This window comes from Sceloporus occidentalis, unplaced genomic scaffold, assembly GCF_023333645.1.
Source record: "Sceloporus occidentalis isolate IW3139 unplaced genomic scaffold, rSceOcc1.0.p SCAF_63, whole genome shotgun sequence".
Taxonomy (NCBI): Eukaryota; Metazoa; Chordata; class Lepidosauria; order Squamata; family Phrynosomatidae; genus Sceloporus; species Sceloporus occidentalis.
Window position 1 is genome coordinate 4,997,188 of NW_028317043.1, and position 17,813 is coordinate 5,015,000.

The 17,813-nt window shown below is 39.5% G+C and overlaps 1 protein-coding gene across 1 annotated transcript in view; it reads left to right on the forward strand.

Moving 5' to 3' along the window:
- The first annotated feature begins 310 nt into the window (after positions 1–310).
- The window catches only part of LOC149287223 (dnaJ homolog subfamily C member 1-like), a 60,886-nt gene continuing 43,383 nt past the window's right edge, over positions 311–17,813 (forward strand). Inside the window, exon 1 of the mRNA XM_089493199.1 lies at positions 311–466. Coding sequence (XP_089349325.1) covers positions 311–466 — 156 coding nt within the window. The remainder of the gene's footprint in view (positions 467–17,813) is intronic.

Below are 17,813 nucleotides of genomic sequence, written 5' to 3' on the forward strand. Positions count from 1 at the left end.
GCGCAATCACATCTTTTTGGAGCGTTACTGCTCCCGGCAGCGTGGTGCGATTCATGGAATGACCTGCAGGGACAGTGCGAGCGCTCGGTCGGATATATTGGGCAGCTGCGGGTTGCACTGTAACGCTTTTTGGCCTTGTAGGCCCTGGACGATTCTGAATCGTTGCCTAGGAGACGTGACGTCCCAGGGCCCGCCTCCCACGTTGTGGCTCCGGCTGCCGAACTCGTATGCGGTGTTCTCAGGGCCTGGCAGCCACGTCTGCTCACAGAAGGAGGTGGAGATCCTGGCGGTGAGGCCTCTGTGCTCCAGGATGTGGCTGTCCGTGGCACGGCTCCTTCTGTCTGCGCTGCTACTGTGCCCCTGGCAGCTGCCTACCGTCACGGCCTGGGACAGCGGGGATCTGGAGCTCTTTGACCTGGTGGAGGAGATCCAGCAAAACTTCTACCAGTTCCTGGGTGTGGAGCAGGTAAGTGTGGAGAACACAGTCCCTGGGGATGTCTGCGGTGGGCCGGATTTCTGTGTGGATTTGTGTCCACTTTGCAACTTTAAAATGGTTAATCTATGGCTATTGTCACATTGGAGCATCTTAAAAAAGAGCAATTCTGTGCACATGTGGCAAAGTTCTGCATATGGAGCAATCACCATGGAAACCAATAGAATGTGCCTGGTAAGTGCTCAGTATGTATCCTAGCACCAGAGTTGCTCTTTATAAATATGGCCCATTGCTTGTGAAGGGATGTGTTCTGTGACACTCTTGACAGATCCTAATCAGTCCTCCTGTGCCACATTGTCGGAAGGATGTGACTGATCGGTGGCAGGGGATCAGCGGGGTCCTGTCAGTGCAGAATGTCAGTTTGGTTGCAGTGATCGGTACATTCAGAGATACCCTTGCTGTCATTGTGTAATAGCCCCAAGCCTCCTCAGGGTAACAGGCAATGAGCTTAAAAGAGCACGGGGACATGTGACAGTATGGAGCGCTGCGCTGACACTTATTAATCGTAATAAAATATAGCACGTTAACACACAGCGGTGCGATCGCAACTTTCATTCACCCTCCAGTCTGGATAATTCTGAAACTTATACGCCGTCGCATATTCAATATCACCCTCATTCATTTGATTTTCGGTTTGTAGTGAGGCTAATTATCTGCTTGTCGTGTAGACGTATAGTCTGTAGGTATGTATGAAGATCTGCTTTATATTCTGGTGTGAAAAAAAGTTTCATGAATAAAGTTTAACCCAGTAAACTCATACGGTTAACCCCTTCATTTAAACTAACATGTTTCATGTGCTACTGAAGAGAGCGGTTTTGGTAACCGTTTTCAGATTATGACATTGTGAGTTGTTAGACTTCTTTTCTTGAATTAAATTTCCCATCAAAATTTTGTCAGGTAGGGGCTTTCCTTTTAAAATAACAACTGTCCCATCCTCTCGTGGTTATCCGCTTTCTCAGCTAAGCGTTAAGGCTCTACCTACACAATAAGGTCTTTCATCTAAAGATTAGACCTCAGTGAAGCTGTCTCGACGCTCATATGTGGCATATGGATTCGTCATCATTATCAATACCTGGCCTGACATATGGATTATTCATTTATAGAATATATATGTAATATATAAGTTGTATTTTCTTGTTAAGAAAAAATAGTTAAGAAAGTAGAACCACCAAATACAATATGCCGAAGCATTCAAAGAAATCGCCAAAAGGAAACTGTTGGTTATGGTGGCTTTCCAATTAAACCTCTGCCAAAAAAAGCTACATACATAGAGGTGGTGGTGGTGGGTCTTTAGGCTGTATTACTGTCAGAAATACATTTAAATGTCAAGAATTAGGGAACTTCCATGGTGCACATTTTTTTGTGAAATTTAGTATATCTGGTTCTGTTGAAAATGTATACGCCGATTTTATTGAATCTATTCATGGTTTTGCTTGATTGGACCACTTTATAAATGGCAAATTTTATCACCACTACTTCTGGTTCTTCTAGTTCAACACTGGTAGTTGGGTCCTAAATTGTTCTGCCTGGTTTCACACTCAGGGATCTGTCCCGTCTTGCTGTTGGTAATTCATCCTTCATAACTTATTAATGTACGTATGAATTTAGTTAGAACTAGAATATTCATTTCATTTTTATTACCACCTGAAAGCCTTCTGTCCGGAAGGCAGATGTTCCAAATGTTCTTCCGCAAATTAAACTACAGTGTAGAAACAGATTCTGTATCTGTAACCTTCATCAGGTTAAACATTGTTAAACAAACAAGGTTTCATTTAATTGGTGGTGTGGTTATGAATTAAGTTGAGTTCCTTATCGTGTGTGTGAGTGTATATGTGTGTGTGTGTATATATATATATATATATATATATATATATATATATATATATAATATATTTTGTAGGGACAGCTCACACATGGGGCGGCAATGACAGTATTCACACAGGTTTCAAACCTTTGCAAACCCAACAGCCCTCTCTTTTAAGGCTTCCTCCCCAGTAATGAGCATAGGAAGCCTCACCTGAGGGCACCTGGGTTTGCTACCGTGCCTGGCTGAGGAAACCAGGTGAGATATATATCCCATCCACTTTACCACATAATATATATATATATATATATATATATATATATATATTAGGGATGCACTATATATCGGTGGCTGAAATATATCGGCCGAAAAGGGCATTATCGGCAAAATGCCAAAATAAATAATTGTCCGCAGGGGCCAGGCTGCGTTGCTCTATGTGAGCAACGTCTCTTGTACTGGCCAGGAGAAGCAGGAACCCAGCGGAGTCACGTGAATGCACGTCACGTGACTCTGCTCCGTTCCTTCTTTCCCCTGGGGGCGGGGCAAAAGAAGTTGTTCCCACAGACTGAAGCAATAGGGCCCCTGCAGTTAAGGTAAGAGAGTGGGGGAGGGTTAATATATATATATATATATATATATATACCGTATTGGCTCGAATATAGGCCGCACTTTTTCCCCCCACTTTAAGTCTTTAAAGGGTGGGGTGCGGCCTATATTCGGGGTCTGCATGTCCCGGGCATCGGGCAGGCAGCGGGGTTAGGATACAGATCCCCTGCAGCGGTGCAGGGGACCTGCATCCTACTCCCCGATACGCTCAGACAACCTCCCCCGCCAGCACGTTTTACCTCTGCCCCCCCCCCCCCCGACTTACCGGAGCAGACTCCCGGGTGTCTTGCAGGGCTGGCGGGGGACATCTACGCAATACGCGTATACAACTTCCGGTGCCGGCACATCCAGGGGGGGTGGGAGGAGGACAGTGGCAGCATATCTCGGGGGGGGGGACAGACAGTGGCAGCATATCTCGGGGGGGGGAGGACAGTGGCAGCATATCGGGGGGGGAGGAGGACAGTGGCAGCATATCTCGGGGGGGGAGGACAGTGGCAGCATATCGGGGGGGGAGGAGGACAGTGGTAGCATATCTCGGGGAGGGAGGACAGTGGCAGCATATCTCGGGGGGGGGCAGAGTGGCAGCATGTTTTTTTGGTGCTTTTTTTTAAAAAGCACCAAACTTTTAGGGTGTGGCCTATATACGGGGGCGGCCTATATCCGAGCCAATACGGTATATAATTACTCACATGTAGAAGAGGGAGTTCATGTCAAGTCTTTTAAAGCAAAATTTTATCAAGAGAACCAACATAGTCACAAAACATACAATAAACAGATACATTCTTACCATGTGACAAACTGTAACCCCCCCCCCCCCCACAACACCTGCCATTACCCAGAAGTAAACAGGACCAGAGAACCCTGGTTTCCATTGTTATTGATGCAAACACATATTCACGGAGTAACAGACAACATCACCGTGGTGATCATAAAGTTTTGAACATAAAGTATACAAAAAGGTATAATGTACAACATGGTGTATGTATCTGTTTCAAACATTGATACTGAAATAGTGAAAGTGGCCATCATGTATGTGGTCCAGCTCATTCTTGTACCCGATACATCTGGAGTCAAAGCAGATAAACTCTCTAGGGATATGTATAACAAAATAAGACAAAGCAATACATTAGGCAAAGAGTGCTAAAGCTTACAATGCAGAGGCCAGATGCACCTGGAAAATTGATTTTAAATGGAGGGCAGAAGGTTGTTTTCATCAAGCATCCTGACACCGGTTTTTGTTAAAACATCCAAATTGAAAAGCTGTTAGGGTCCATAATGTGCATACATATGTAAGCGCTGACCCCTCTGTTTACTCAAGCCATGTTAACAAGTGGCGTAATAGGGTAACACGGAAAAATGGATGTTAGCCGATTGATGTATCCCGTATGCTTTTAGAATTAAAACATTTACATTTGTATGTCAAATTTATTTTGCGTAATACATCTGAGCCTTTGTTCAAGTTATTAATGACAACGTTATTTTGTCTGGGTACCCTTAAAGCCATATTGGACTTCCAGTGTGTAAGCACATTCCGGGGTTAATGGCTCTAGAGTTCACATTCTAAATGCGTTAATAGCCGAGGTGAAACGCATGTGGCCTAGTAATAGCAATGAAAGAACAGTGCTTGCTTATTATTTAACACCGCAAGCATCAATTAAACTTTTCTGACCATTTTTATTGCTGTTCTACCTGCCGTTTAATGGTTAGGGTTGTGCGATTCATTCATGTCCCAGACAGCCTCTCAAAAAAAAAAAAAAAAAAAAGCATATTGAAGTACTTTTAATATGGATTGCTTAAAAAAAGAAAAACAAAATTAAGGACTAAAGGCAAATCTGCAGCTCCTGTCTTCCTCTGTGGTCTAAAAATACCGGCCACTGATTGGCTGCTTGATGTAGGGGGGAATGCATATTGGATTCTGTGGAGCCCCTCACCAAGCTTTTGCAACTTGGGGAGCAGCATGATAATTATATAGTTAAACTGTGTATGATGGCTGGACTGTCCCTTTAAATTAAATCGCTAACATACCTTTATGAAAAATATTGAATCAATTTCTTCATACTAAAGGACAATTGGCCTAAATGTAAAATGAGCTCCATTTCATCTCTACAATGGCTACGCCAAGCAGTGTTGATTCTCCAGTTTTATCAATTTTTTTTTTAAAATGTACTCTTTGACAAATCCCAGGCATCTGGTTGCCATGGTAACCAGAAATAACCTCCTGGCGCCTGGGATGTATGCCTGGTACTGGTGTATCAAGTCCAGTCGCTGACCCCCCCCCCTGCTTTGCTATAGGGGGGCCCTGAGGTGCTTGCATTACATGACCCAGGGATGCAGCAGCAGCAGCGGACAGCTTGCATGCAGTGCAGACAGGCCCGAGGAAGTAAGAGAGCGTTAGCGTGTGTGGACGCATGCGCTATACTGTTACTATGTGTGTGTGTAGTGCTAGTCAGTGTGTGTGTGTGTGTGACTATATTGTATACTGTGTTTATAGTGCTAGAGTCAACGTGTGTATTGTACTGTAGTGTTAGTTACATAACAGCAATCATCTGTTCCTTAGCAGGTCTAAACATTAGGTGAATACAACCTCAGATAAACAACACATTACATATTACACCATTTCGTGATTTATTCAACTAAAAAGGCGTCTACATTTTATTTGCCGGCTGCTAGAGCCAAACCAACTTTGTCTACCACTGGGCTATAACCTTAATCACCAGTATCTTTACATAATATACAATATCATGTCATTACTTTACTATTCTATCTTTCGGTTTCTAGGTAGCAGTTTAATCATTCAAGTCCTAAATGGGACACATCCTCAAAATAAATTTACTGAAAAATAATTTACTGAAAATAATTTTATACCCTTTAACCCCTTCGTGACAAAGGCTGATTTTACTTTTTTGTATCCTTCGTGACAATGGCCGTTTTAACATTTCTGTGCTGCTCGTGTTTAGCTGTAATTTTCTTCTTTCCTGTTTACTGAACCCACACAAGTTATATATTGTTTTTTTGAGGACAAGGGCTTTCTTGAGATGACATTGTTTTGATTGTATCATATTATTTACTATTAAAAAAAGTATAAAATATGATGAAAAATGTAGAAAAAATGACTGTTGCTAACTTTTAGTTGAAAAATCTTTTACTCATCTATAAAAGGTAATGAAAAAACCTGCTAAATAGATTCTACTATTTGTCCTGAGTTTAGAAATACCCAATGTTTTTATGTTTTTTTGCTTTTTTCTACACATTATGGGGCAATAAGTACGGGTAGCGTTTTGCTATTTCGAAGCCATTTTTTCCAAATCTGGTAATTCTTCCCCCCATGTGCCATTTCGGGTATCTTTGAACCCGGCCAATGCAATTTACCCCATCAAATTATATATTTTTGAAAACTAGACAGCCCAGGGTATTCCAAATGCTGGTATTTGAACCCTTTCCAAGCACTAATTCTACCATCAGCCTTTGTCAAACTTTATGGTAGTAATTTTTTTTGCATTTGTTTTTTCACACATTTTACTTTAGGTATGAATAAACAGGTTCTGGTATATGTCACTATCATAAAACACCCCAATATGTGTTCAGCAACATCTCCTGAGTACAGCGATACCTCACATGAATGATTTTGCCTGGCTGTTTGGGGGCAAAAGGGCCACATTTGGGGCATGCACATTTTTCAATGTTGAACTTTGGCATTTGGGGATCCACTGCCCATGCCCTATTTGGTACATCTTTGAGCCGGGCCATTTCAGTATGCCCAATAAAGCCATATATTTTTGAAAACTAGACACCCCAGGGTATTTTAAATGCTGGTATTTTAACTCTTTGCATGCTCACATTTTACCACCAGAATTTTTTCAAAGTTTGCAGTAGTATTCTTTTGTGTGTATTTTTCCCCCACACACCTATGTTATGTATGAATTTACAGCTCCTGGTATATGCCGTCACATGACACCCCAATATGTGTTCAGCAACATCTCCTGAGTACAGTGATACCCCACATGCATGGGTTTGTCATTTTTTGGGGGAACTAAAAGGCCACATTTGGTACGTGTGCATTTTTCTAATTGGAAGTTAGATGTGTGGCCATCCTTCCCCCCGTGTTAATTGGGACATTGTTGAACCTGGCCAATTCAATTTACCCCATCAAATCATACATTTAAAAGTAATTTTAGGACTTGCTCACAAAAATATATTTTTTATATATATATATATATATATATTTTTTACAATGTATGGCGGATGTTGACGCCCCGGGGAGGGGCCAGACATGGCCCCTGGTGCCGATCGTGGTGTTGCTGAATGCCTCAAGGTCGAGGCATTACAGCAATGCCGTTTGCTACGTTCGCTTTCTGCACCCTTTTAAAGACATGCCAGTCCTGGCACGTCATTTGTCGTAAACGACTTGTTTTTCCGTGCCGTGCCAGAACCGGCAATTGTCATTAAGGGGTTAAAACTGAGAGGGTTCAGCGGATCTATAGTGATAAATTGTAAATAATAATTGCCTATTTTATATAAAAGAAACAAATGAACAATTGAATAGTATAGTGATGTGAGCACTATTATTCCTAATAACATATTCAACTACTACTTGCTTTATATTCACAGTTCTGCTCAGATCTTATGTCTTGATGTCAACTACCAACGGACAGATTAATACCCCCTCCACCCATCTACCGCTTCACTGTTTTTAGTCCTGGTGTCTCCTGCCATACCGTCTCACTCTTCAGTCTGTACACAAGTCTATTGATGCACTACTTTTGTACAGCACTTACATTAATAATAATAATGAGAGTGAAAATTCTCACTGATTCAACTGCTTTATGCAGGGTCTGTGGTTCGCCCTATAGGAAATAAATTGTGGTCATGGATGTAAAATTGCAAACTATCCCAGAAACTCCACGATTAGTGAATACACTTCATAGCACGTCAGATGATTAACCCGTTCACTCCCCTTAGGACTTACCAGTACGTCCTGACTTTGTTGCAGAGACATTTCAGATCTTTGGCTGCTGTCAACTGATTGTGGGCAACAGCACTAAAGTGTAGAAGAAATTGTAGGCAAAATTTTAAATAAAAATCATTTCCCCCGTATTTTTAGTATAGTTTTTTTTTACTTTTCCTGAACAAAGCACTGTATAATTTATGTGGGTTTATCACATATAAAAGCGAGGAATTATTTAACAAACATATTGTAAAAACAAAAATAAAAACCACTGAGCTTCAGGGTTTATAAAAAACAAAACAAAACCATGCTCCATCAATACATCTGTACAGAATTGTGAGGTTGTTGTGAAAGGGTTTTTAATATACAAGCAAGCAGCATTTTAATGTGTTACCAAAAACAATACATTTCAATCTATACAATTTTATACATAAGTCTATTTGATTTTATTTAGAGGATGAGGTGCACTTATTATCCATTTTTATTGTTCGCCATCAGGCCTGCTTAGGAGAAATTAGAGTGTATGTGATGTTTTCTATTAAAAAAAAATGAAAAATCAGAGGGCCTCTTAAAAATAACCATTGTTTCACAAAAGCTATTTTTTTTTATTTTTTTTTTTAAGTATAGGAAAAATAAATTTTTCATATGTAAATTAGGCTGGGTCATTGAGAAATTTTATAAATATTTAGATTTTGTCATGCAGATAAATGAGACTTAAAGTTTTCATGAAAAAGGTTGAAAATCTTAATCCCCCCCCCCTCCACCCTGCTCTGGTGCTCACTTTTGGCATGCACTTAATCCAGGTTATTGATATCCCAGGAGATGAGTAATTTAAAAGCTGTAGTCAAAGTGTCCATGCTGGTTATTAACGTGATTTACAGGGGTTTTTGGCTGCATGCCCAAAAAATTAAAGCTGTAAAACCAATAAAAAACTGGCCGTATTCATGAGATACAGAGGGGGGAAAAAATTCTATTTCTATATCCGCCAGTGGATGATCTCCTTTCTCTGTCTCAAATGTTTTTTTTCCCCCTCTTGTAAATCACATTTTTATTTTTTATTTTTTTTAAAAAAAAATCTACGTTAAATGGCTAATTTAGCAGACCAACCCGTAATTTCCTTAAATGCCTAATATCCTCTGACATTCTATATGCAATGACTTTCCTCTTTTCTAAATACTTTTTGAGCAACTACTTTGAAGGAGGTTATGTTGTCTAGTTTATACAAAATTGTCATCGAATTAAAAATTTACCCTTCTTGCATTTCCTTGTAACATTGCATTGTGTTTCAGTGAGAAACACCCTGTTTTGGGCCCTGGCTCCTCACTTTTCCATGCGTTGGTACCCCAGCGTTTGAGACAGGCTGACAATCTCTTGAATAATTCCCAAAAGAAAAAAAATGCATTGATGGCGTACGATACCTGATGGTATGGCTATTCACAGAAATCCCCATAAATTGGCAAGAAGCGAGAGATGACTACTTGTGTGTGTGTGTGTATATATATATATATATATATATATATATATTATACATTACATCCTAGAGCGCCAGCAGGTTCCGTAGTGCTGTTACAATAAGGCAACAGTGAAAAGTAAGGATAACGTTCAAACTGTCTATACGATTTGACAGTAATGTTAATACATTTTAAGACATACTGCTACAAGGAGGAGAGAGTTGTGCTCTTGCAAGCTTACAGTCTATTAGAAGGTTGAATGAGAATGAGACAGAAGGAGAGGAGCTGCTTGGGCGAGGGTGATATGGAGAAATCAGTGGTAATCTAGAGGGTAGGGAGGACGGATGGGTTCCTCAGGATGCAGAGGGGGTGTTAGGAGAACACAAGGATTTTTCCAAAGCATTTGATACGGTGCCACATAAAAGGCTCGTACATAAAATGAGAATGCTTGGGCTGGGGGAGAATGTGTGTATGTGGGTAAGTAACTGGCTCAGTGATAGGAAACAGAGGGTGGTTATTAATGGTACATACTCTGAGTGGGTGACTGTTGCTAGTGGGGTACCACAGGGGTCAGTTTTGGGTCCTATTCTTTTTAATATATTTATTAATGACCTTGTAGAGGGATTGCATAGTAAAGTATCAATCTTTGCAGACGATACTAAGCTCTGTAACGTGGTTAACACAATAGAGGACAGCGCACGATTACAAATGGATCTGCATAGGTTGGAGGCTTGGGCTGGGATGTGGCAGATGAGGTTCAACACAGATAAATGTAAGGTTATGCACATGGGGAAGAAAAATCCAGGCTGGGAATATGTATTAAATGGGAAAACACTGGGGATGACTGACATGGAAAAGGACTTAGGAGTTTTAGTTAACAGTAAATTTACCTGTAGCGACCAGTGTCAGGCAGCTGCTGCTAAGGCAAATAAAATCATGGGGTGCATCAAAAGGGGCATAGATGCCCACGACAAGGAAATAATTCTACCCCTGTACAAGTCACTAGTCAGACCACACATGGAATACTGTGTACAGTACTGGGCACCAGTGTACAAGAAAGATATAGTGGAGCTGGAGAGGGTTCAAAGACGGGCAACCAGAGTAATAAGGGGAATGGGAGGACTACAGTACCCAGAAAGATTATCAGAATTGGGGTTATTTAGTTTGGGAAAAAAAGACGGCTTAGGGGGGGACTTAATAACTATGTATAAATATATAAGGGGGCAGTACAGAGATCACTCCCAGGACCTATTTATACCCAGGACTGTATCTATAACAAGGGGACATCCTCTACGGCTGGAGGAAAGAAGGTTTCTACACCAGCACAGACGGGGGTTCTTTACAGTAAGAGCGGTGAGATTATGGAACTCTCTGCCAGAGGAAGTGGTGATGGTAAACTCAATAAAAGAGTTCAAAAGGAGCCTGGACGTGTTTCTTGAAAGCAATAATATTACAAGTTATGGATATTAGATTAATAGGGACAGAACGTTGATCCAGGGATTTATTCTGATTGCCATATTTGGAGTCGGGAAGGAATTTTCCCCCTGGTATGGGGCAATTGGCATCTGCTTCATAAGGGTTTTTTGCCTTCCTCTGGATCAACACAGTAGGGACACAATATGTATATAGGTTGAACTTGATGGACTTTGGTCTTTTTTCAACCTTATGAACTATGTTACTATGTTACAGCAGATAACAGCCATTCTGTCTATTTTCCTTAATCAGTCCATGTTCTCGTCTTAGATTCAGGATAACTTAATGCCTGTCCCGTGCCTGTTAAAACTCCCTTACTTTTATTCGCCTCTAGCGTTTTTGCTATGAGCCTATTCCACTTACCTACCACCCTCTCGGTAAAGTAAAAAAAGAGGGATGGTTGTAAAGCTTCTCTGAATAGGTGGGGTTTTAGTGAGCGGCTAAAGTAGGGAACAGTCTATCGGAGCGGGGTGAGCAAATCAAAAGAATAGGTGCAACACGGGTAAAGTCTGCAATACAGATACGCAGGTGGGAAGCAGTAACGCTAGAAGAGAAATGCAAATTCTGGGAAGAGCAAAGAGAGCAGTTAGGAGAGTATTTGGAGATAAGAGCAGAGACTTAGAAGGGGCAGTATAATAAAAAAAATCTTTATAAGAAATAAATTGAATTCTACCTTTGCCTGGAGTGTAAGCAGATGGGAGCCTAGCAGACGGTGTACAGAAGTCGCAGGCTTGTTGACACATCGTGATGTTTAACAGATTGATAAATTAAAGCACAGCAACAAGCATTGTGCATTATACGCGAGTCGGTGCGTTTTTTTTCAATTGGTAAAAGGGGCATTCTTTGTGCTGTGAATGAGCGCATCGTTCTTGTACTTTCAACACTTGAGAACCATTTCTGATAAATTACCGCAGACAGCATCCATCAAAGCTAATGCGCCCTCCGTCTTCAGCATCCTCACTGGATTGGCTTTTGTAATTACTTTATGGATCTCCTTGTCATTTTTTACACCTATCATCTGCTGAATCCCAGCTATTTTTATTCTTTATTTCGTGTAAAGATTTCTTCATCATCATCTGCTTCTTTAATTCATAATCCTAAAAAAACACAAACAAACAAAAAACCTATTGAAATTGTTTTGTGTGCTTTTCACATTTGGCCAGTCGATAACCTCATTGTAATAGTATTGTGCAGAATACCGCATGGAGGAGCTGATTTTGCCTTGTGTTCATCAGCTGCTGTGGTCAAGATAACTAGCAGCCCTGGGGCTTTCTTAGAGGTCATGGTGCGTGAGGCACTCTAGAAGGATCCTATCTTGCACTATTTCTCCCTATACCACACCGCATTGCCATGAAATATGGATTACTATTATTATTATTATTATCTTTACAGTGCCAACTGTTTATGCAGCGCTTTTTTACAGTGCATACATTCAAAATGTGATGAAACTAATTAAATATATAGGTAGCACAAGATTTGGATAAAACATGCTTGTAAATGCATGAAAAGCAAGCTAATTAAGGACAAATTAAAGCACATAATTAATTCCATGCCTGATTGTGTGTGTGTGTGTGTGTAAAATTATATATATATATATACATAATATATAATTTTATTGTTGTGAACCCACTTGTGTTGGAGTCACCACAATCCTTTGTGGCCACCCAGTTATTCACTATTCTGTTAAATTGCCTTAGCTTTTCATTCTGTGGTCATATTAAAATCCGAGCCTCTAGATGGAGCTTCAGCACTTCCAAACCTTGGTTACCTTCAAGGGCGACCAAAAAAGAAATCACAAACCATGTTGACTACTCATATTCCATTTGATCTAATTCTTTCTGCCATCCTATTTGGTGTGGATTTATTTTATCTTTTTTTTTTTCCTTTCATATTTTATTACTATTATTCATCCGCTGTGTGCTGGTAATACGCCTACCAGCCACCAGGAACTAGGTCTTATGTTTCTTATATTTCTTTATCCATATGTGTGACATAAAGGTGATAGCACAAATTATATTTTATGGAAATTTAAAGCTGTAAAACAAAATCTAATCTGAAAGTTCTATAGTAGTCTTGTGTTCTACAGTCTCTGCAGTGAGTAGGTTTTTTTTGTCTTTTTGGTGTGTATAGAGCCTTATTGAATCAATGAATTAAAAATTCCTGAAATAGAATAAACTGGTATTTTTAAGGTTCCAAGATTAGGAATCATTATTATGTTTTTAATAACTTTTCGTGGTGTGTCCATTGTTGTATATACTTCACCCCAACATCCATTACCCCAAACCTATGAACATCCCGCATCATGTTTTATCAAGAATTTCAGAATTATTTTTTTTTGACTGTTTCCCTTCCTCCAGAATGGAATAATAATAATAACATCAAATGTAGGATTCACACACCTGACTGCAGAATAAAAGGTAGATGAGCAGAGAATTGTTTTTATTCTTCACCTTTGTGCGCTGGAAACACACCTGAATTCTCATTGTCCAGAATGCTGCTTCTGTAAAACCTAATGACAATCAGGGGCCGTTTCAGAACTCGCTGTCCTTCAAAGACAGAACATGAAAAAAAGAATCTGTCACTCACACTTTCCATGTGATACAGTAACATGTGGGATATTTCCCCACTGTTGCCCCTTCTGCGACTAGATGTGAACTCCAGTCCAGGTTACACCATTCTAATGAATGAGACAATGGGTGACACCTGTACAGAAGCAGCGGCTGTTTTATTTTTTCCCCCGGCATATGTCTAACAAAAAGTGACGTACCCTGTGAGTTAATTGGACGTGCTTTTCGGAGAAAAAAAACTATTTAGTCCCGTTCTTCACGTTGCTGCTCTGACACTTAAAAAATATTTTTTCTTTAATGGAAATGGGGAGGATAATACACAATTTGCTTTTTCTTTAAAATATTTTTAGAGCAAAAATATATTTTTTTTCTCGTTCAGTTGTATCAGCTATTTTTAATCATAGTGGTATGTTATAAACTATGTAGTAAGAAAAGCTCCCTTGTTGTGCTTGTATGTGAGGCTGGTTAACACAAGATGTGCGTGTGTGTGTGTGTGTGTGTATATATATATATATGTGTGTGTGTGTTTCACATGTCACTAGATTTTTTTAAATTTTTTTATGTTTTACAGCTGACATGAATAAATGAAAATCATCAGGCATAAAATTTGCTTTCCCCATGTGTATAGCAGCATCTGCCACATGGATATAAGCGCCACATAATGAAGCTATAAGAATCCATACGTTACGCGTGCATGTAAAGACGCGTCTCCTTTCTCATCTCCTTAACCCTGTGTAATGAATTAAAAGATCTGCCGTGTTCGATTACTATCACACACTTTATACCAAGTTAGAACAATTCGTCCCTCTTCCAAGTAACTGGCCGAAGAGAATATTCTGCAATGCCAAGGATCTGTTCATTACTTCCATAAATATCTAGTAGTTCTTTTGTCGTACATCGTGAAGCCACCTTCATGCCTGCAAATCATTGATCCTGGGCAGCAATTTTCACGTGTTGGCACGTGTCCCTTATAAAAGTGCTTTATATTACTTGTTAATGGAGTAGCTCCTAGAACACCCGATTTTTAAATTTTACTTCTTTTTTCCAGATTTTGTTTAGGTTTTTTTTTTAATTATTATTATTTTAAGAAAATGTTCAGAATTTATGGGTCTATCCTGAAAGTGTTCATGTGTTATGTTCACATGTTATAAAATTTACATTTTTGTTCCTGTCAAAACATTGAGAGCATTGCAATAGATTCCATATGGAATCCAGAAGCCACGGAACTCTGTGTACAGATACATCTACAACCTGGCCCACTTAATTAATATATGCTATATTGTTAGATTAAAAATAAAATATTACAAATTGTTACCGTTAGGCTGGATAAAATATTTAATGCCACTTTTTTGTGTATGTCATATGGGTTATAACATAACACAGCCTGTACTCTTGGCTTACGTTTAAAAATAAATAAATAATAATAATAAAAAAAAATATATATATATATATATATATTAGTAGAAGTATTATTAAACACTCATCTACAGATACCAGACAAGCCATAAGGCTTGTTTTTCCCCTCTGAAATCTCATGGTGCTGCCACAACCACAAGGGATTCTGGGTAGGCGCATGCAAATAAGATCAACAATGATCAGCTTTTGCCTCTATATCCACCTTATACATGGATCCCTTGAAAGTGATTGCCCGCTGTACAAGACAGCCTTATATATATTGTGCTGTATGTACTAGATCATTGGCAGAGGGGTGGAAGACTCTCTGGTACACTAAGTTCTGCTGTGTTATCGTAATTTATTAAATTATTTCTAGTATAGTTTTTGTGTACTGTTAATTTGCAGATGTGACAGATCATGTTGATTTGCACTTTTGGCCAATATAGTTTAATCTGGTTCCATGATGAATTTATAATCCTTTCTGCATTTCCCTTAACCCTCGTTAAAACTGTTCATCCCCCATTTCTCTGTTTGATCTTGATGTTTACAGTGTGCAGAGTATTAAAATTAAAGCAAAAATCTAAAATCTTTTGCTTTAATTTTTTTTTCCCCAGAGGTTCGAACACCCCTGGAGTTGTTTTTTCGAGGACAAAGCATTTCAATTTAGTGACCCTTTTCTTCTGCTGCATTAACACAGGCTTCAATTAAGCGTGCCCTTGAAAAAAAATCTGAATGAAAGGGGGAAACTTAAAAAAATATATACCGTATTTGCTCGATTATAAGACGAGGTTTTTTTTCAGAGCAAATGCTCTCAAAAATACCCCTCGTCTTATAATCGGGGTCGTCTTATAATCAGACCTCATGAGACGACTAAGATCCAGATCCGCCGCAGCTGCCTTTTAACCCCCTTAATGCCACTCTGCCTCCAGAAATGCCTTTTTAACCCTCTATAGGCCACTCTGCCTCCTGAATGCCTTAAACCTCCCACTCTTCCCCATAATATGCATTTTAACCCTCTAAATGCCAGAGTGGCATATAGGGGTATGAGGCAGAGTGGCACATAGGGGGTCAAAAGGCATATCATGAGGCACAGTGGCATATAGGGTTAAAAGGCATATCATGGGGAACAGTGGCATATAGGGTTAAAAGGCATATCATGGGGAACAGTGGCATATAGGGTTAAAAGGCATATCATGGGGCACAGTGGCATATAGGGTTAAAAGGCATATCATGGGGCACAGTGGCATTTAGAGGGTTAAAAGGCATTTCTGGGGATGTGCATAACTGGGGGGCAGGTTGGAAAATAGAAGGAAATAAAACCAAAATATTTTTCTCAATCATAGCTTTTATTTAAAAAATTGTTTAGATGAATTAACATTTACTGGTAAAACTTTTTTCCTATAGGGTCGTCTTATATTCCCCAAAAAATATTCTTTTTCTTTTTTTCCTAAATTAATATTAAGATTTGGGGGGGTCGTCTTATAATCGAGCAAATACGGTATATATTTCTGGGCAGGTAAGATGTACTAGGGGAGAGGGTTCCTAATGTACTTTAATATGTGTCAAAAACATCCAGAGGCTTATGGATATATAAGTGTGGACAAATCCTATACCCCAATGGGGTAACAAAACTGCAGCAAAATAACAAATCTAAAAACCTTGTGGCTTGCAAGAATAGCCAAATGTGTACTATTTCAATCATTTTTCTACTGAAATAAATTCTTACTAATTTCGTAGGTGGTTCTAGTCTGTTATGGAATAAACTGGGAAGAGTTGCGATTTAAAAAGTACTCGTTTGACACAAAATGCTCCCTCTGGCTGCATAGATTTCCCCAGTCCAAAACAGTTAATTGCGTATTAAAGTATTTTTTTTGTTTTTTTTAAATTTATTTATTTATTTATTTATTTTTTGATTACATAAATTCAGTATTTAACGAGACTGAAAAAAAATTATGTATAGGTCAGCTTGTTCCCCATGAGCACTTGAATTCATAAAACCTTGTTACTGGGACATCTATGTGTACGACCGTGTTCTTGGCTTGTATTGTAACAACGTTTTATGATTGTGAAAGTGAAAGCATTTATCTGCGAAGGGAAATGCTTGTGAATAGGCTGGGCCCGTGGAAACATATGTTTTCATATAGTGTTCTCACCAGTCAGTTTCTGATTTATTTCGTGCACTCAGAGATTCTTCATACCTCAAGAACGTGTGGTTTTCAGCCTTTTGATATTCTGAGCCAAGAAAATGATTCTAGAGGTTTAGGAGGCAATTAAGAGAAATGAAACAAAGGGACGCGTAATTAACATTCTATAGCTATAGATGAGATTGTAATGCTCGCCAGTGAATGACAGTGAAAGAAAAGGAAGACAATGACTTTAGTTCAGATACGGGAAATGCGCAGACAATGTGGGGCTACAAAACAAAGAGTGGGTACGGGAAGTGAAATCCTTCTCCGGGCACCAGTGTGGCAGGAGGATCTGACCGACCTTAGAGAGGGGGTGTCTTTGGGTTGAAAATGCAGTGCAGTCCCACCAATGCAGATGAGGAATTAGATAGGGCTCGCCAAACTTGGGTTATTTTGATGTAGTGGTCCGCTAAGTAATATATGTCCGTATATAACGTGACTGAATCCTCAATATTTATGCTTGAGATAGGTGTTTTTTAATGGTGTTTGCTGGGTATGTGAGGAATTCTTGCTTTTTGTGTACATATTGGCCATAATTCTAGTAGCAACCTAGAAATCTGAATGTGTGCCTCTTATGGTTTTTAGGTCTTGCGCTCCCCTTAATGTTAACTTTCTTTTTTTGGGAGGGGGGGGGTCAACAATGTTCAAAACAACAGTAGAGCGTGATACAAAATGGGCATCTTGCTTGGAATAGGAAATGCGTAGAACATCTTGGTGGGATGGCAACCGCTGATAAATCTCCTTTTGTATAAAAAAAACCAAAACAAAATGACATATGTCATATACTTCTGCTATGTTACCAACATGACGGTCCCAAGGATTACTGGTGTTGTCTTGGACCAGTTCTGCATATAATATGAATTGTAGAACATCAAGAAGTTCCAGTATCTTTA